This window comes from Acomys minous (genome assembly GCF_964271855.1).
Source record: "Acomys minous genome assembly, chromosome: 15".
Classification (NCBI taxonomy): Eukaryota; Metazoa; Chordata; class Mammalia; order Rodentia; family Muridae; genus Acomys; species Acomys minous.
Window position 1 is genome coordinate 100,921,424 of NC_140497.1, and position 18,390 is coordinate 100,939,813.

Genomic DNA, 18,390 nt, shown 5'->3' on the forward strand with positions numbered 1-18,390 from the left:
CTCGGCAGGAGAGAAAAGGCGGGAGAGCCAGGCTCAGAGAGTCTGGGAGAATGAGATGCACTCACTTAGCCAGGGTGACACCGGAAGGAACAGGTGGGAGGCAGGCCACGTGGTGGGAGGCAGCCCACGGTTTGGTGGGTTAGAATAGCTGAGAATCTGCGCAGCTATAGTGCCTAAGCTTTCATAAGTAATAAGTCTCCATGTCTTTATTATCTGTGGTTGGTCCAGAGAAAGTCCCGTTGTGTGTGTGTGTGTGTGTGTGTGTGTGCATGGCTGAGTGCATCTCTCTTTCAAACTGAGAGTGAAGAAGGTCCTCTAGAACATTCCACTGTCTGGCCAGACGGTAGTGGCGCACTTCTTTAATCCCAGCACTCAGGAGGCAGAGGCAGGCGAATCTCCGTGTTCCAGGCCAGCCTGGTCTTGAGTGAGTCTAGGACAGCCAAGGCTACACGGAGAAACCATGTCTCAGAAACAAAACAAAACTGTCTCACAAGGTCTGATCACAGAGGGAGGGGCAAGAGCATAGAGGGGGAAGGGGAGGGGAGGGGAGGGGGGAGGGGAGGGGGAGGGAGAAGAAGAAGGGGAGAGGTAGGGGGAGGGGAGAGGAAGGGGGAGGGGAGAGGAAGGGGGAGGGGGAGGGGAGAGGGGACACTGGGCCAGAGACAGTACTACTTGCCCATCTCTATCCTGAAGATGCTGAGGTGGGAGTATCACGAATTAAAGGCCAGTTTAGATTGTCACTTTTTTTTTTATTGAGTTACAAGTTGCCATGTGCGGGGATTTGTGGCTCCAGGCCTCCGTCCTTGGGTGCCCAGCTCCCAGTCCCAAGCAATGAGGGCAGCGAGGTAGGGTCTCCCCAAACAGGACCTGAGCCTCTTCCCAGGGGTCCCCTTGGGGCTTCCCGGTGCGCAGAGTGGAGCACAGCAGAGAGGAAGACCGAGTGGGGTGGCAGCCCACCCGCGGCAGCTTCGGGGACTCAAGGAGGCAGGGAGGGGGGCTCTGTACAAGGTCACGCCCTACGGTCACACGTGGCGAGGACACGGTGGCTGCACTGGGCACAGAGTCTCCAACACTAGCTGTGCCCGACCTGCCCTGGGGGCGTGGTCTACCCAGGCCCGCCCATAGGCGTGAGGCCCCGCCCACCCAGCGCACGCCCAGTCTAAAGGAGCCTCAACTACTCAGGGTCCAGGAGTCTGGCTGTGGCTGGTCACTTCTCCTCCCCTGCAGCCGGCTCTGGCTGCAGCGGCTTTGGCTCCAGCTTGGGCTCAGCCTCGGGCTCCGGCTCCCACAGCAGGAACTCGTGCAGCAGCGTGTTGACTGTCTCGGGACACTCCAGCATCACCATGTGGCTGCCTTCCTCGATGAGCTTGAGAAAGGCCAGCAGCAGGATCTGCGGGCACATCGGGAAGTCTCTCCTTGTGCTGTCCACCCTTCAGCCCCACCCAGGAGGATGCCCGGGTCAGGGTGGGCCAGCCACCCTGCGGGAGCCTCACCAGGTGTTCCTTCACTCAGTCAAAACCCATTAAGCGCCCACAGTATATGAGGGGTAGGACCTCTCGACTTTGGCTCTGCTGACACTTGGGGTCTGGTCGTAGCTATGGGGGCATCGTTTGCATTGTAGGATGCTGGTTAGCCTCCTTGGACACCCCCGCCCCGTGGAGATGCCAGGGAAGCTCTGCCCTCCTGCACTGTCCACAATGTTTCTAGATGTCTCCAAGTGTCCCTGGTAGGACAGATCCACCTTTGGTGAGGACCCTCCCTCCCTCCCTCTCTCCTACCGTCCTGAGCAGCCTTAAGAACAGTAGGCCCTGTGCTCTGACCTCTATCACTGCCCCTCACCCCGGAGTTAGGGACCCACTCCTTGGCTTTCCTCCAGCCGAGTTCTGTGAAACCTCCTGAGGAGGGCAGCGCTGCCGCCAGAGCAGTCCTGCAGTCTGCAATCTCTTTGCATGGCTCAGATTCCCTTAGGGATCAGCAGGGAAGCAGGGGCTTCCTGCAGAGACCACACCCACCTATGACTACTTCCACGCAGGAGGCACACCCACTTCAAAATCCTGCCTAGCCGGGGTCACGCCCACTGATTATGCACACCCACTGTAAACAACCAGGGCCCTGCCCACCGATCATCCACACCGATCATCCATACCGGCCTAAAACACAGCAGTCAGAGGCCACAGGCAACCAATGGAAGCTTAACCAATGGAAGCCGCACTTCTACACCCACTCAGAAACCATACCCTGGTCAAGGCCTGCCTTCCAGAGGCCTTGTACAAGGAGAGCTGTCAGAAAGCCACGCCCATCTGGAAAGTCCACACCCCTTTTCCCCTCCCCCCTTCGACCCCTCGGAATCCAGTCTATAGGATGCTCACCCCTAGGCCACGCCCAGAAGCAGGCCACGCCCCGGGTGGGGCAGAGCGCTGTGGTCCTACCTCGGCCATGCGCTGGTCCTCCTCCACAGGCACGAACTTGTCGTGCATGCCGTGCACCAGCAGCACAGGCACTGTCAGCTCGGCATGATAGACCTCGTCGCCCTCAGGCCAGTACTGGCCGCTCATCATGGCCCGCAGCACAAAGGACGACACATTGAAGGCGTTGCCCTCTTTCAGAAGCTGCTTCTCTTTGGCCCCTTGACGCGCAAAGCCGGCCCTGGGGGTGCAAAGGCGTCCTTGGAGCCTGACCGCCACTGGACAGAACCAGAGCCGGTCCCCACAGATCAGGAACCCGCTGCTGCCCCTCCCCCTGCTGGAATCCCAGGGGCAAGGGTCTCACTTGAGGAAACTCCAGGCCAGGCAGGGCGACAGGCAGTGCAGGACACACGTAGGCATGTTGAAGATGGAGCAGAGGCTGGGTTCCAGCGCTGTGGGGCCCCCACCGTTGATCATGATCACTTTGTGTACCAGATCTGGGTACTCGTGGGCCAGGAACGTACAGAAGGAGACACTGGGGGCATAGACAAGAACGGAGAATCGAATCCTAGTCAGGACACTGACCATGCCTTACTCCCTCCCTGGCTCACTAGGCAGGCCCGGGGAGACCACCTCATGCCTGGGCATTCCAACTGGCTGACAGATGCGGTCCCCTCTGTCCCCAGGCATGCAGTGCTGGGGACAGAGGCCAGGGTTCTGTGCATGCTGCACACGTGCTCTATCCTCTTTGGTTCTGAGGCAAGCTCTCAGCAAGCCCAAGGCTGTCTCCAGAACGCCAGGGCTCTCCTCCACCCTCGAGTGCACCCCCTGTAAGCCTTGGGGTATTTCTTTTTTGAGACACGGCCTCATTCTGTAGCTTTGGTTGACTTGGAAACTACTGTGTACGCCAGGCTGGCCTAGAACTCCCAGACATGTGCCTGCCTCCCAGAAAGATAGACTTAGAGCAAACAGTCCTTAGGGGAATGTGGTTAGCCCTCTGGCTGCGACTGGATTCTAGAAGCCCCTGTGGTTCTCCACTAGGGGGACTTCCACCCAGTATCTGAAGATAGGATGGCCATGGGCAGATAGGGGGGCAATCACACCCATAGGCCCTCAAGGGACCGGATCACTGGCCACCAGAGAATTATCTGCCCCATCCCCTTTCTGTATAGCCCAGGCTGGCATGGAATTCATGGTAATAATCCTCCTGCCTCAGTTCCCAGAACACTGGACTTACAGGCATGTCCTACCCCAAATGGCTTTTATTTCTGTTCTTCTTGCTAAGACATCAAGTCTTTGTTGTCCAAGCTGACACTGACCTCCTGGGGTCTAGTGCTTGGCCCTGTGCCCGCTCCATCACTGTGTGGGGCTGGTTAAGAGCTTGAAGGCTCCAGGAAGAAGGGACTGGAAGTGGCACTGGGCTAGCCAACAGGCCCCCGTGCACACACTCACACACTCACCCGAATACGTAATGCTCCCATAGTAACTATACATGTGGGCGATGTATAGTTTTACATGTTTGTAAAATAAAGCTTTTTTTTTTTTTTTTTTTAATTTTTCGAGACAGAGTCTCTCTGTGTATCCTTGGCTGTCCTGGACTCACTTTGTAGACCAGGCTGGCCTCAAACTCACATTGATCCGCCTGCCTCGGCCTCCCAAGTGCTGGGATTAAAGGTGTGCACCACCACGCCTGGCCCTAAAATAAAACTTTTTTGAGACAGTCTGTGTATAGGTCAGGACAGGCTTGAGCCATAGCAGTGATGCCCCTGCCTCAGGCTCCAAAGTGCTGACATTACAGACATGACTCACCATGCCACAATGGCGCACGCCTTCAGTCCCAGCAGTCGGGAAGCAGAGACAGGCAGATCTGAGTTCGAGGCCAGCCTGGTCTACGTGATGAGTTCCAGGACAGCCAGGGCTATGCATAATGAATGACCTTGTCTCGAAAATAAAATCAAAAATAATTTTTAGATGTTTTAAGGATATGAACATGTTGTTTATTGACGTTTTTGTTTTAAGGTGCTAGGGACTAAGCCATGGCCTTGTGCGTGCCAGGAGCGTGGCTACCTGAGCTACTCCGCAGCCTTGGTTTTGGTGTTGGGCGTGTGTACGCGGCAGGGTCTCACATATGACGAGCTATCACGGGAGCTGCGTAGCTGAGGGCGCCCATGGCATTCTGATTCTGTCTCACCCTGTAGCCCTGGCTGGTCTTGAATTCACGGTAATCCTCCTGCCACGGTCTTGGAAGTTCTGGGGTGAATACCATGCCCAGACTCTTTGTAGTTTTAAAAAACTACATAGGTTTTTACTATGTAGGTGTAGCCTGGGTTAGAAAGGACTTTGTAGTCAAGGCTGGCCTCAAGTTTTTAGCTGTCTTTTAGTGTTAGCTTCCTGACTGTGAAGATGAGACCAGTGTCAAGTTAGCCCCAGCAGCTCTCTAGGGGATTCTAGGCAGGGGCTCCACCCCTGAACCATACCCCCAGCCCCTAACTGGGGATCCTAGACAGAGGCTCCACCCCTGAGCCACGCCCCCAGCCCCTCACTGGGGGATCCTAGATAGAGGCTCCACCCCTGAGCCACGCCCCCAGCCCCTCACTGCGGGATTCTAGGCAGAGGTTCCACCCCTGAGCCACACCCCCAGCCCCTCACTGGGGGATTCTAGACAGAGGCTCCACCCCTGAGCCATGCCCCCCAAGTCATCACTGAGGGATCCTAGACAGAGGCTCCACTCCTGAGCTACGCCCCCAGCCCCTCACTGGGGGATTCTAGGCAGAGGTTCCACCTGAGGCACGCCACTAACCCCTGATTGGGGGATTCTAGACAGAATTCCATCCTCTGAGCCACGCCCCCAGCCTCATGACATTTTGCAAGGCAGGAAATTGGATGGGATGGCATAGAAGCCTTTTATTCTAATCCTTAGGAGGTAGAGGCAGGAGGACCAGGTGTTCAAGGTCAGCCTTAGCTACAAAATGATTTTGAGGCTAGCCTGGACTACATGAGAGCCTGTCTCAACCTACCCACAGGGGTGAGAGAATGGTTTGTGAGTAGCCCACTCCGGATCTTACCCATAAGAGTGGCCGATGAGCACGTTGCGCTTCTTGGCATAGCGCGTGAAGATGGCCCGCATGTCCTCTGCCAGTGCGTAAAAGGTGTAGGCTGCTGCCACCTGCGGTGCAGAGCTGGCTCCGTGACCCGCCAGGTCAGGTGCCACCACCTCATAGCCGAGTCGCACAAAGAAGTCCAGCTGCTCCTTCCAGATGGCGAGCGAGCCGCCCACTCCATGGATGAAGAACAACACCACGTCAGCCTGCGCGCCCTTGCAGCTGGTGATGCGCTGCTCGCAGTCGATGTGGATGGTCCTCTTGGGACGCCGGGGGCGTCGCCGCCGCCCGCTGCCTGGTGTGGCCCGGGCGTCGCCCCCAGCGGGCTCGGCCAGCTCCACCTCCAGCGCTGCAGGTGGGTCCCCAGAGCCACTGCGGCCTTGCAGGTCAGCTCGAGGCGCTCGGCCCAGGTTCTCCACCACCAGCCTCCCGTTGCGGTACACTGTGATGCGGCGCTGGCAGCGCACGAGGCCCGTCTTGACGCCAGGATCGTCTTCAGGAGGAGGCGGCGGCGGCGGTGGCGGTGTGGGGATCGGCGCTGGGCCCGCGTGCTTTACCCGCAGCACCCGGCCTGGCTTGACCTCTACGAACGTGTAGCCGTCGCTGGACTCGACGCTCTCCAGTGGCCGCACAGCGTTGGGGGGCGTCCCCAGCAGGCAGCAGAAGAAGCCATCTGTCACCCCGGTCAGCATGGTGTGTCCTAGAGAGAGGGACAGTGGCCAGCTCAGGGTCGGTGGCTCTGTTCGTGCACTGGGTAAGTAGGACGTGGACGCCTTCCTTCCAGGCTCCCAGTGACCCCAATGATGGACAGCCTCTCAGGTTGTCCCTTGGAGAGATCACTTCCGTTAGGAGAGGAAGTGCCTATCCAGCCGGAGTTTGTTCAATCCCTGTGCTGCCCAGGCTGCCCCTGCCCTGACTTCTACCTCCGGAGTTGTAGCAGGCTTGGCATGTAGGTGCTTCTAAAGCCTAAGGGAACGTCAAACTCCCAACAATCCTCCACCCTCTACCTCCCGGGTGGTGGAGTGACAGGCAAGCATCAGCATGAATGCCTCGGTTTGTGTTTGAAACAAGGCCTGGTTCTGTAGTCCAGTATGGGACACTGGTCTCAAACACCTGGCAATCCCCCTGCCTCTGCCAGTGCTTGAATGACTAGTGTGACCCCCATCACTGACAGCCTTTACACAAGGTTGGACTCTGTAGCCCAGGCTGGCCTCAACCTTGTGCCTCAGGCTCCTGGGTACTGAGATGACAGACCACCAAGACTGCTTCTTGTCCTAAAGGGTCAAATCAGCTCAGGCCTCTGGTTGTGAGTCTGACCAAAGAACGGTGAGGACAGATAAGGACGCTGGGCCTCAGGCTGTATCCTGTCCCAGGTCCAGGAGGGAGGGAGTTGGAGCCGAGCAGCAGAGCAGCAGACACTGATGGTGGGGGTCACCCTCAACATCCTGGTACCCTGTGTTCTGAGGGATGGCCACACAACCCCAGTGGCAGCCAGGAGGATGAAGGCAGGACCTGACTGGGGGCCTCTGGGCCTGCATCCGGTTCCCCTGGCCAGCCCCCCTCCCGTGTCCATGACAACCACAGGCAGTTACATAACTCCAGGGGATACCGGCGCAGCGCACCCCCATTGTCTGAGACACGGGGATGGGACTAGACTCATTTTTACTTCAAAGCCAGGGTGCCGCTAGAGTGATGCTCATTAAGTACCTGGCTCGTAGTGGCCCTAATTGCATTTGATGGAAAAGCAGGCCGCGCACCCCACCTCTAGAGCCTGGAACCCTGACTGCTAAGGCCTCTATAAAGCGCATCGCCAGTCCTGCTTCCCAGAGCCCGACCTCCTTCTCCCAGGCGTCTCACTGGGGTTCTGCAGCATCCTAACAGCGCGAATGCGGAGCTTGGCGGTTATCCCCCCCCTTCCCCCACCGAAGGGAGGCCTGGCAGCCTGGTGGCTCCTCTGTCGGGTACCAGATCCAGCTCACCTGAGGTCATCAAGGGGCCCGGGGCCCGAGGCAGGGCGCAGGGGTCCCGGGCGGAGAAGCCAGTGTCCACCTGCAGGTGCCCTTACATGGTGGTGCGGGGTCGGCCGCATTAGCGCGGGCAGGCGCGGGCCGCGGGCAGTCAGCGCAGGGGCATCCCGCAGCCGCGCAGCAAACCGGCCGTGTAAGGCCCACCCAGCGTGGGCGGGGCCTCGAGCAGATGGGCAGGCATCTCGGCCTATTGCCGCCGCGAGCCTACCTGGCCTAGATAACCGTCCAACCAGAGGCTGCGCTTCCAGGATTAGTGCGGGCTCTGCGAGCAGCAGCCCCGCCCCTGTGAAGGGCTTGGGGACATTGGTGCGGGGAGGGTAGGGGATTTGGGGGGGGGGAGGATGGGACGGCGCCTGGCCCAGGGGCAGTGGGGATGGGGGCGTGGGGGAGGGTGGCGAGGTCTGCTCAGCCAGTTTCCGCCTCCCGCAGGGCCGTGTACCCTCTCTCTGCTGACCTTTCCAGTTCGGCAAACAGATCCCCATATCTGTGCTTTCAGGTGGGGAAACTGAGACTCACAAAAGGTCAAGGCTGGCATTTGAACCAGGGGCTATGTCAGTCCTGAATCCTGGGAAAGAGACGGAAGTGTCGGCGCTGGGGAGCTAACGAATGGCAGCTGCGTCCCAGAGGCCCCAGGAGAGCGGGAAGCCAGGTAGCCCAGGCTGACTCTCCCACCCTGGATTTCCGAGGGCTGCTCACTCAAGGTGCAGCGAAAGACACTCGTCCCCATCCCTTCTACACACAGTAAGTACCCAACGCATCGCCCCTATTATTTGTGGGCACAAGTGGCCGTTTTAGACGGTGGGTAGGGACCGTGAACGTCAAAGATGCTCCTGTGCACGGCTTCGCCTGTCTGGCCATCTTCCTGGGCGCAATGGAGAGCCGTGGAGGATGTGTGAGCAGGAGTCCTGATCTGAGCTGCTGGAAGAAAATTCCTCCAGGAGAGCATGAAGGATTAAACTAGCCAGGGCAAGTTCACACTGCACGAGTTTTCCAGATTGCGAAGAGCTAGGACTCAAGGACATCTGGGCGGCGCGCCAAGAGGAGAAGCCTTGGCTGCGGTCGCGGAGAAGCCGCCAGCCGGCTGCGTGCCAGCTGCCTATCTCCAATGAGGGCGGCTGAAAAGGCCAGCAGCCACTTACTTCCCTGGGCTGCAGCCAGCGGTGTCACCGCCACCTCGGAGCGCCCTCTACCAGTGGCCGAGGCGAAGAACTACAATTCCCAGAACACCAGGACAGAATGTAGTACGCACGCGCAGATTGGAGTCTACGCTCGCTCGCCCCCTGCTGGTCAATTTGGGAAACCTACACTCTACTGAAGACAAGATACCACCAGTTTACCGTCGTGCGCAGGCGTGAAACTACAGCTCTCCGCGTGCTCCGCGGCTATAATATGGAACTACATTACCCAGAAAGCATTGTCGCAGAGCCCACAGCGTAGGAACTAGCTGCGACCCGGACGGAGCGACCGGCTGATCATGGCTCTCCTAGTCCGGTGCTTTGGGTACCACACTTGCAGATCGGTGGCCTTTGCGGGTGGCAGGTGAGTGTCATGGGGGTGCCCGGCTCCAGACTGGGAACAAGGGTGGACTCTAGACTAGCCCGCGCGCGTGTGTGTCTGTATATGTATGTTTTGCATACTGCGTGTTTTGTTGCCCTACACATTACAAGACCAAGCTCAGAGAGGCTGAGCGACGTCACACAGCGTCCGTTCTCTGAGATGTCACCGTTTCTCTGCTCGCACAGGTATCTCCGACCCACGGTCTGGATGGGGCTCCCGGACGCCTGGGGCCTCCCGTCCCTGCAGCAGGCCCGCGGTCGCACGCGCGGGAACGAGTATCAGCCGAGCAACATCAAGCGCAAGCACAAGCACGGCTGGGTCCGCCGGCTGAGCACGCCGGCCGGCGTGCAGGTCATCCTCCGCCGCATGCTGAAGGGCCGCAAGTCCCTGAGCCACTGAGGAGCGCCGGCCGCCGGGCGCCCGCGGGCATGGACTGCGACGCCAGGAGAATTGTCCAGGGCGAGCCGTTGGGGCGAGATGAAAGTGGGGGCTTGTCCCTTCGTATTCAGAACTTGCACCGCCAGCAGCAGTGGCGCCCCCTCCTGCCGTATCTCATCCTTTTCTGTGAATATTTTTGAAGGCATCTTTTCCAGAGGGCATTAAAGCATTGCCACCACCTGCACGCTTACATTCTGATGTGTTACTGCCTCGCTAATAGCTATTCGCGTTTCTGGGCGCGCTGCGCCGTGTGCATGTCTGCAGGGGGCACTGGGCAAGGGCGACTACCCACACTGATGGGAGAAGCCAGAGGGACCCGTAGTTTGAACCTCTGAGGTAGGACTAAAACCTTGGGCCACTGGAGAACACAGCAGGCGGAGCCAGGCTGAGTGAGATCTGACGCCTCACGCCTGTTATCCCAATAGAGTGCGAGGTGGGGAGGAGGGCAGGAGTTCTAGGCTATCCTCACCCACACAGCAAGTTCAAGACTACCCAGTCTGGCATTTAAAATTTTTTAGATTTACTTGTATTTTGTGTATGCGTTTGCCTTGCAGCTTAGTTTTCTACCACAAGCTGATGGTGGTGGAGGAAAAGATGTATTATGTCTCAGGTCACAGTCCACCTCTGAAGACTGGCAGGAAGCCGGAAGCAGGAGCTGATGTAGAGGCCGTGGAGAGTGCTGTTCACTGGCTTGCTCCCCATGCTTGCTCAGCCTGCTTTCTCATAGAACACAGGGATGGCAGCTCCTGCCATGGGCCGGGCCCTCCGCAACAGTCTTTAATAAAAGGCCTAACTGGGCAGGGGGAGCACACACCTTTAATCCCAGCTCTTGGGAGTTAGAGGCTAGCTTGGTGTACAACAAAAACCGGGTCTTAAAAGAAAGGGGGGGGGGGCCCAACTGTCCCACAAGCTTGCCTACAGCCCAGTCTTATGGAAGGATTTTATTATTTATTTATTTATTTTAAAGATTTATTTATTTATTGTGTACACAGTGTTCTGTCTGCATGTATACCTGCAGGCCAGAAAAGGGCATCAGATCACATTACAGATGGCTGTGAGCTACCATGTGGTTGTTGGGAATTGAACTCAGGACCTCTGGAAGACCAGGCAGCACTCTTAACCTCTGAGCCATCTCTCTAGCTCAGGAAGGATTTTCTTAATTAAGACTCCCTCCTCTTGGATGACTGTAGCTTGGGTCAAGTTGGCATAATTATCTAATACAGGCTCAACGAGCTAATTATTTGTGTGGCAGGCTCGATGGCCTGAGTTTAAATATCCCCATACACACAAAGGCCAGACACATGTCTGTGATCCCAGCACTTGGGAATCAGTTGTGCACAGATTCTGGGAGCTTACTACCCAACCAGTGTAGCCAAAATGGTCCAGTTCCAGGTTCAGTGAGAGACCCTGTCACAAAGTACAGAGGGAGCTGACACTGTAGCTCTGTCCCAGCACCCCACAAACCCTGATGGTACACACCTGAAATCCAAGAGTCCCGAGGCGGAGGCAGGAGGATGAGAGCAAGGTCATCTTCAGCCAGCCTGAAGTTTTCTGTCTTCATGCATACTGGAAGAGGACATCAGATTCCAGTATAGATGGTGTGGTTGCTGGGAATTGAACTCAGGACCTCTGGAAGAGCAGTCGGTGCTCTTAACCATTGAGCCGTCTCTCCAGCCCCCCAGCTACATTTTCTTAATAAACCCATATTAGCTTCGGACCTGCTATGCCGGGAATTTGGGAAGCTGAGGCAGAAAGAGTGCTGCATGTTTAAAGTCAGCCTGTACTGAGACCTCAGACAATGAACTGTAGGTTGAAACCCGGCGAAGGAGGCCGGGAGTTAGGCGAACTCATTACAGGCATGTCTTAGCACACAGCTCTGCCGGACTGTGGGCGAACTGAAAACTACAACTCCCAAGAGGCTTCGCGCGCGGGTCCCGCCTACTTCCGGATCTCAAGTCTTTGCACCCCCAAGCTCCGGGCGGGGCGGCGGGGGGGAGGGTTTGATTCTCAACCGAACCCGACGACGAAGGCGGAGGTGCGGAGACCAATGGCAGCTGGGGTGAGCGCGCGCCGGCCAATGGGAGCCTGCCGGGCGCGGCCGTGGCGGAGGGCGGGGCCACCACGCGGGCCAATGACGCGAGGCGCCGTCGCCATCGGCGTGAGCTGCGCGGCGGCTGGAAGTGGCTGTGCGGCCCCGACTGGGAAGGAGGCTGCGGCGGCGGCGGCGGCGGCGGCGGCGGCCCGGACGGCGGAGGACGCGGACGATGGTGAGCGCGGCCGTGCGGCCTCTCTTCCTGCCCAGCATGGCGGTGCGGGGTCCCCTACTGTCTCTCGGGGGGCTACCCCCCGCCCGACCCCCCGCTGAGCCCCGGCCCCGCCCCTCGCGCTGACTTGTGACCTCCGACCCCTCCGCGGGCTGCCCGGTGACCCCCACCCCGGCTCTCTCCGCGACCCCTGACCCTAGATAGGCTTCCAGGCCCTGACAACTCATTCATTTCCGGGTCGCGACTGTCTCTTGTCTCCCTCTCCCGGAAATCGCATGGGGTGGGGTGGGGGGGTCCCTCGAGACCCCCCCTCCCCGCCGCTCCGGGCTGTTCCACAACACTGTTCCTCGGGTTCCGTGCCTTTGAGGTGCGTGTCTGGGCGCATCGTAGGGGAGGGGGCTTGTCAATGTGGCCTGCAGGGCTTTGTCCCCAAAGGAGGTGCGACATCGCGCCAGACCCCGTTCCCCAGGTCCCCACGTCCCCACCCCTCTCTGCATCTTGAACCCACACTTGTACTTAACCGAAAGACCGGCTTCGTCTCCCTGTTTGCAGAAGGAGGGTGCCCACCCCTTAGGATGGGGCCACTGACAGGGGCTAGCACAGACACCCGCCCACAGATGTGCCGGGGCACACCCTCCCGATGCTGCCCCCCAAGTCTTCAGGAGAGGTGATCCCTGTGACCTGCTGGGAGCTCCCACCCTGCTCCGGGGTTGTGGACCCCGTGGTTCTTTGGGATTGGGGCTCCCCGTCTGTGAGCTAAGGTGGGGGCCACACCTCGGGGTTGGGCCGGACCTACACGTCCTGGAGAATAGGTAGTGACCCACACAGAGCTCCTGGAGAAGGAGAAGCAAGGCCGTGGGGTCCCCGGTTCACCTCTGCAACCTCATCCCCACCCCTAAAATCTCCCCGTGCTACCCCCCGTGCTTCCTGAGTCTACTCCCAGCCCAGCCCTTTGGCCATCTTTAGTTCACCTAGACATCAATTTGTTTTGTAGCTTTCTAACTTACAAAAGGCTTAACTTGGGCGTCCCTGTGGTGAGTGGTAGGGGGCAGGGCTCTCCTTTGTGACCTCGCCCCCCCCCCCACCTCCTCGGCCCTTCCCTTGGCCACAGGGGCTTTGTTTTCGGGTCATATGGCTCCTGAGTTCCTGCTGTCCCAGGACTCAGGACCTTTGCACCAGCTGCGCCTCCGCCTGTGGCGGTTGGCCTCCTGGAGCACGCTTCCCTTGACCCTGGAGGCCCCCGAGGGAGCTGGCCTTGTTTGCCAGCTTAGCTGACAGGAAGAGGCTCAAGTGTAGACACGTACACGCGAAGGTCCCCAGGTTTTGCCCTGACTGCCTTGGCTGGTTCTCTGGAGTGGCGATGCAGCCGAGCTGGGAAGTGGAGCCCAGGCCAGCAGCAGGCCTGTGGTGTGAGGCCAGCGTCCTAGCCTGAGGCCTCCGAGAGGCGTGAGTCTTCTCGTGGGGCCTGAGTTGTGCTCCACATACAAATACTCGCTGCCGCAGGCGGACAGCTCAGGCAGGTGTTTGGGATCCTGGGAAAGATGGTGGAGCACTGTGGGACAAGTCAGATTCGCTGGAGCTGCCGGGAACGGTCGAGATTGCCACTTCCACCTCCCAGGCCTCTTGACTCCCCCCACCCCCACTCACCCCCCGAGTCCTGGGTTGACAGTTGTGGGAGGCATAAACAGGACACGGTCCCTTCTGCATAGCTGCGGCAGAGGAGCTCTCCTGGGTCCCAGACTGGCCTGTCCTCTGTACAAACAGCACCCTCAGGCCTGATGGCCCCAGGCACAGTGGCTCTCCGGCTCTGAGCCCCACCCCCACACCTCAGCTCTATAGGTATGACTGGCCAGGGAACCCTGGGCCCAGAGCAGGACAGGAGGGACACTAGGCTGCCTGGCCACATTCCAGGCCAGCAGAGGGGGGTGGCCACCGATGCAGGCACCTCTGTTTCACCGGAAGGTCACCCTGGGGGCCTGTACCCGAAAGGACAGTGGTGCACACCGTTGCTCCCTGACATGACAGCACCCAGGGTGACATCTCCCAGGGCAGGGCACACCAGGAGCCACAGACCGCTCTCCCATCCACTGCCCTCCCAGACCCGAGTGGCATTTGGCAAATGAGCAAACACCTTGGCTGCCTTTCTGAGCTAGTCGGACCAAGACACAGTTCTGGGGCCCTGCCACGGCTGTCAGTTCCTGTGTGTGGGAAGTGGGGTAACCTCCCCGGGCAAGCTCAGCCCTGCAGACCCCCCAGAAGTGGGGCTGCTGACTGTCCACACTCCTTTAGCCCACTTGGACCCTTTTGAGACAAGGTCTTGTGATCACGGTCAGGCAGCCTCAATCTGAAAGGCCCTCTGGCCCCTGTGTCCACCCCGACTGAGGCGGAGGCTGGGACATGGGCGGTCCCTATGCCCATCTTCTAGAATATCCTCTCGTTATCCCCCGCCCTCCCCAGACAGGGTCTCTCTGTGTAGCCCTAGGTGTCCTGGAACTCGCTCTGTAGACCAAATTAGCTTCGAACTCGCTCTGCCTCCCAAGTGCTGGGACTAAAGGCATGTGCCACCACCCACCCCGTTTCATTATTGCTCCTCTGTTGTTTCGGCATGGGCATCACTCTGTAGCTTGGGCAGGCTTTGGACTTGTAGTGTTGGGATGGCAGGCACACACTGTTGTGCCCAAGGGAAATTTAACTTTGAACAGCTTCAGGGTTGGTGAGACGGTGAGCAGGTAAAAGTGTTGCAGCCATGCCTGGCAATGGGGCACAGCTGGAGGGAAATGACGGGGGCTCCCCACAACCATAGACAGAGCTGTGAACATGTACAGAAAAATAACTTCATAAACAGGCAGCAGCAGGTGCCCCCTGCCTCTGTGTGGCTGCGTCAGAGACCTCACGCCCACCCCTGTCTCCAGGCAGACTTTCTGAAAGGCTTGCCCGTCTACAACAAGAGCAACTTCAGCAGGTTCCATGCAGACTCCGTGTGCAAGGCCTCGGTGAGTGTGGGGTTGGGGGTGCGGGTGTCACTAGTGGGTTGCCAGCTAACCCGCCACTCCCCGTCCACAGAACCGCCGACCCTCCGTGTACCTGCCGACCCGAGAGTACCCATCAGAACAGAGTGAGTACTGCGGGGTTTTGCCTTCCGTGCAGCTAGGAGGGGCTTACAGAGGGCCAGGGGCGACCCTGGGGACAGCAGCCACCGTGCCTGGGAGCAGCAGTGGACTCTGCTGTCTGGTCCTGAGGGGTCCTGCCCTCCCTGCTGTCTGCATAGCGAGACCATAAGCCGCAGCTGAGCTCCCTCCCCTGCCCTACATAACCGGCTCTGACAGCGCTCTGCTTGCTGAGGCAGGAGGATCACACATTTAGCCTTGAGTGTAGCCCCTAGAACCCAGGTGAAAGCTGTCTGCCTCAGCAGGGCTCTGTAATTGGAGTGGACCCTACCAGGCAGCTTAGAAACAGACAGCCTGGTACAGCAGACGAGAGCCCATCGCGCAACGCCAGAGCAAGGGCCTCCCCACACAGGCTGAGGCACGTGTGCAGCCACACACATGCTCACAAGGACCACAAGCCAGGGGCTGTGGCTGTGGAGAACAAGGGTCTGCTGGTTTAACTGTCAAGAAAGAATCTGGAAGCCGGGCGTGGTGGCACACACCCCAAGTCCCAGCACTCCGGGAGGCAGAGGCAGGTAGATTTCTGTGAGTTTGAGGCCAGCTTGATCTATAGAGCAAGTTCAAAGTAAAAGTGCCACCAGGCCTGACTCAGGCCCCAGGACCCAAGCAGTAGAGGAGAGAACTCCTACAGTTGTCCTGTGGCCAGCACGTGCGGCCAGGCAGCTCAGCAAGGGTGCGCAGGGTCTGGTACCCAAGCCCAGGCCCCAGCACCGCACAGCGGCTCACAGACAATGTATCTCCAGCTCCAAGGCATCCATCGCCCTCTTATGGCCTTCTGGGCGCGCGCGTACACACACACACACACACACACACACACACACACACACACACACACACACAAACAAAATAAAATAAATCCTTAAAAACAAAATGAATCTGTCCTGGGAGTGGGCAAGGCTGGTGAGTAGCGCAGTTCCCTGTCATGGTGCCTGAGCACCCAAACCTCACTGTAGCTTCGCGGTTCTCCTCGGCAGAGAACGTAGGAGATGGGAGAGACCTGAGCTCCATCCCAGCCTCTACACCATGGCAGCAGGGGCTGTGCGCTCAGAAAGGAAATGCCAGTCTTTTGACACTTCCGAGTTAGGGGTGCTGAGTTTGAACCCCAGAAAATGAGGTAGGCCAGGATGCCGAGGTGGCGGTCAGAACACCTCCATCTTTCTCATTCTCTCTCTTTGCTTCTCAGTCATTGTGACAGAAAAGACAAACATCCTCCTGCGGTACCTGCACCAGCAATGGGACAAAAAGGCAAGGCTCTCCCCGGCGGCAGGGGTGTTTGAGTGGGGCCTTGAAGGTGGAGTAGGGGTTCTTCAGGTGACCAGGCCTGGGGAGAAGGCCCACAGTGGGTGTGCTCTTGGGGCCCTAGTGCTTAGGAGAATGAGGGTGGGTCGGGGCGTTCTGCACGGCACAGCAGGTGCCCAGTGCCAAGCCAAACCTGTTTTTGGCATTTTGTACTGGTGAAATGTGTGCGTGGAAAAAAAAAAAATCCAGCCTTGTACATGCTGCCATCCAGCATCAGAGCAGACAGTGTTGTGGGCTAGCCTGAAGTACACGGGATCATGAGTTTCTTTTTTCTTTCTTATGTTTTTGTTTTGGTTTTGTTTTGGGACACGGTTTCTCTGTGTAACAGCTCTGGCTGTCCTGGACTCACTTTGTAGACCAGGCTGGCCTTGAACTCACAGAGATCTACCTGCCTCTGCTTCCAAGTGCTGGGATTAAAGGTGTGCGCCACCACTGCCCAGCTCTTTTTTTTTCCCTCTCTCTCTCTCTCTCTCTCTCTCTCTCTCTCTCTTTTGAGACAGGTCTCACTGTGAGCCCAGAGTGACCTCATAATTACAGTGATACTCCTGCCTCTGACTCCCAAGTGGTAGGCTACAGGCCTGTGCCACCACAGACAATTTAAATATTGTGTAAAAAACACACCCACCAACCTGCCTTGCCAGGTGCCCTCAGATTGTGGTGGCTCCAATAGACCTTGGAGAAAGGGTCCTGAGCAGGATCCCAGCACATCCCAGCACCCCAGAGGCGGGAAGGATAGTCTGAGTTTGAGGCTAGCCTGGTCTACATAGTTTCAGGACTCCAGAGCTAAGTAGAGACCCCGTCTCAAAAAGGGGGAGGGGCCGGGCAATGGCGGCTCAGTCCTGTAATCCCAGCACCTGGAGGTAGAGAAAGGCGGCTCTCTGTGAATTCAAGGCCAGCCTGGTCTACAAAGCAAGTCTAGGACAGCCAGGACTACACAGAGAAACCCTGTCTTGAAAAACGGGGGGGAACAAAACAAGCAAAACAAAACAAATCAAGAAGGGGGAAGGTTTAGTCCCAGCACTCGGGAGGCAGAGGCCGGGTGATCACTGTGAGTTCCAGGCCAGCCTGGTCTACAAAGTGAGTCCAGGACAGCCAGGGTTACATAGAGAAACACTGTTTCTTAAAAACAAAAAGAAAGAAAAGAAGGAAGTGGGCGGGGCGCCATGCCTTTGCTTCTCTGGCCTGCCTCGCCCTCATGACTATCCTCCACCCCAGAATGCCGCCAAGAAGAGAGACCAAGAGCAGGTGGAGGCGGAGGGTGAGAGCTCAGCGCCGCCCCGCAAGGTGGCCCGAACCGACAGCCCCGACATGCCTGAGGACACCTAGGCCCCGCGCAGCGCCCCGCGTCCGTCAGCTCTGTCCACTCCTGCCCCCGTGTGTAAGCGCAGCCCGCCTCCTACACCCAGCCCGCGCCCTCCAACCTCATAGGACCCATGTATTTATTTTCCTTGAGTTTTTATTTATGCTGTAACTCGTGTCAAGCATTGGTTAAAGGGACTTCAGGCCCTGCTGCGAGGGATCGGCAGACACGGTGGTGTGCCCCACCCGGCGACCCACCAGCCAGACCACGCCAGGGTCCAGAGCCCAGGACGGCCTGGTCCCCAACACACCGAGGGGCCTTCTCGCTCCTTCCACCCACAGGCCCGGCCGGGTCACAGGACCCCCGGGGCCCACCCGGTCTCAGGCCTCACTCTGAGCCCATGCCAAGGCAGGAGAGAGCCGGCCCTTCTGGATCTTTCTCTTGAGTCATTTATCATGGACTAGCCCGTGCTCCGCGTCCACCCCAATAAAAGGATCTTTCCTACTACATCCGGCGTCTTTGCTCCCGCACACCGCGGCCGGAGCCACTGGGGCCTACAGGAGCCCCTACCTAGAGGTCTTGGGGTCGGGTCCCCTGGGAGACCCCTGACTGACAGCCACCCAACAGTGGGCATCATGTGCAAGGCCCACCAGCCGTGCGCACCAGTGTCTGACTGGCCACTGGGGCTTCCTGCACTAGCGGGGCTGTGCCTTTGCCAGGGAACACAGGCTGAGGAGGCCACGCTGTCGTGGGGTGGGGGGAAGCTACCTGGGCCGTGGAGTGGCTGTGCACCCTCAGCTGTGGCACGGTACACACTACAGGCGTGGGTTCT

At 58.5% G+C, this 18,390-nt stretch overlaps 3 protein-coding genes across 4 annotated transcripts; 2 read left to right on the top strand and 1 right to left on the bottom strand.

Moving 5' to 3' along the window:
• Window positions 1-728: 728 nt before the first annotated feature.
• ABHD8 (abhydrolase domain containing 8) lies at window positions 729-7,668 on the bottom strand. The gene is made up of 5 exons (XM_084759187.1): window positions 7,486-7,668; window positions 5,471-6,206; window positions 2,770-2,940; window positions 2,430-2,646; window positions 729-1,390 (listed from the first exon to the last, which is right to left on the bottom strand). The coding sequence occupies exons 1-5, from the start codon at window positions 7,493-7,495 to the stop codon at window positions 1,208-1,210; spliced, it is 1,317 nt and encodes a 438-aa protein (XP_084615313.1). The 5' UTR covers window positions 7,496-7,668; the 3' UTR covers window positions 729-1,207.
• Window positions 7,669-7,707: 39 nt separating this feature from the next.
• On the top strand, window positions 7,708-9,708 carry MRPL34 (mitochondrial ribosomal protein L34). Its single transcript, XM_084759249.1, has 3 exons — window positions 7,708-7,839; window positions 8,030-9,072; window positions 9,276-9,708. The coding sequence occupies exons 2-3, from the start codon at window positions 9,008-9,010 to the stop codon at window positions 9,487-9,489; spliced, it is 279 nt and encodes a 92-aa protein (XP_084615375.1). The 5' UTR covers window positions 7,708-7,839; window positions 8,030-9,007; the 3' UTR covers window positions 9,490-9,708.
• A 1,933-nt stretch (window positions 9,709-11,641) lies between these two features.
• DDA1 (DET1 and DDB1 associated 1) lies at window positions 11,642-18,065 on the top strand. Of its 2 annotated transcripts, none has more exons than XM_084759238.1 (5): window positions 11,642-11,795; window positions 14,705-14,785; window positions 14,856-14,907; window positions 16,143-16,204; window positions 17,474-18,065. In XM_084759238.1, exons 1-5 carry the CDS (start codon window positions 11,793-11,795, stop codon window positions 17,582-17,584), a joined length of 309 nt encoding a protein of 102 aa, XP_084615364.1. In that variant the 5' UTR covers window positions 11,642-11,792; the 3' UTR covers window positions 17,585-18,065. The 2 variants fall into 2 exon arrangements, with proteins under 2 accessions (XP_084615364.1, XP_084615363.1); XM_084759237.1 differs by having other exon boundaries at window positions 11,645-11,795; window positions 14,709-14,785.
• The last annotated feature ends 325 nt before the right edge of the window (window positions 18,066-18,390 follow it).

Excerpts from the sequence above, each read along its gene's own strand:
- MRPL34 (XM_084759249.1), top strand. The coding sequence starts at position 9,008 with ATGGCTCTCCTAGTCCGGTGCTTTGGGTACCACACTTGCAGATCGGTG. Across the intron at positions 9,073-9,275 it reads GTGGCCTTTGCGGGTGGCAG|GTATCTCCGACCCACGGTCT; the intron begins GTGAGTGTCATG and ends CTGCTCGCACAG.
- ABHD8 (XM_084759187.1), bottom strand. Across the intron at positions 2,941-5,470 it reads CTCATCGGCCACTCTTATGG|TGTCTCCTTCTGTACGTTCC; the intron begins GTAAGATCCGGA and ends CTATGCCCCCAG. Across the intron at positions 1,391-2,429 it reads AGGACCAGCGCATGGCCGAG|ATCCTGCTGCTGGCCTTTCT; the intron begins GTAGGACCACAG and ends ATGTGCCCGCAG.
- DDA1 (XM_084759237.1), top strand. The coding sequence starts at position 11,660 with ATGACGCGAGGCGCCGTCGCCATCGGCGTGAGCTGCGCGGCGGCTGGA. Across the intron at positions 11,796-14,708 it reads GGCGGAGGACGCGGACGATG|ACTTTCTGAAAGGCTTGCCC; the intron begins GTGAGCGCGGCC and ends GTCTCCAGGCAG. Across the intron at positions 14,786-14,855 it reads ACTCCGTGTGCAAGGCCTCG|AACCGCCGACCCTCCGTGTA; the intron begins GTGAGTGTGGGG and ends CCCCGTCCACAG.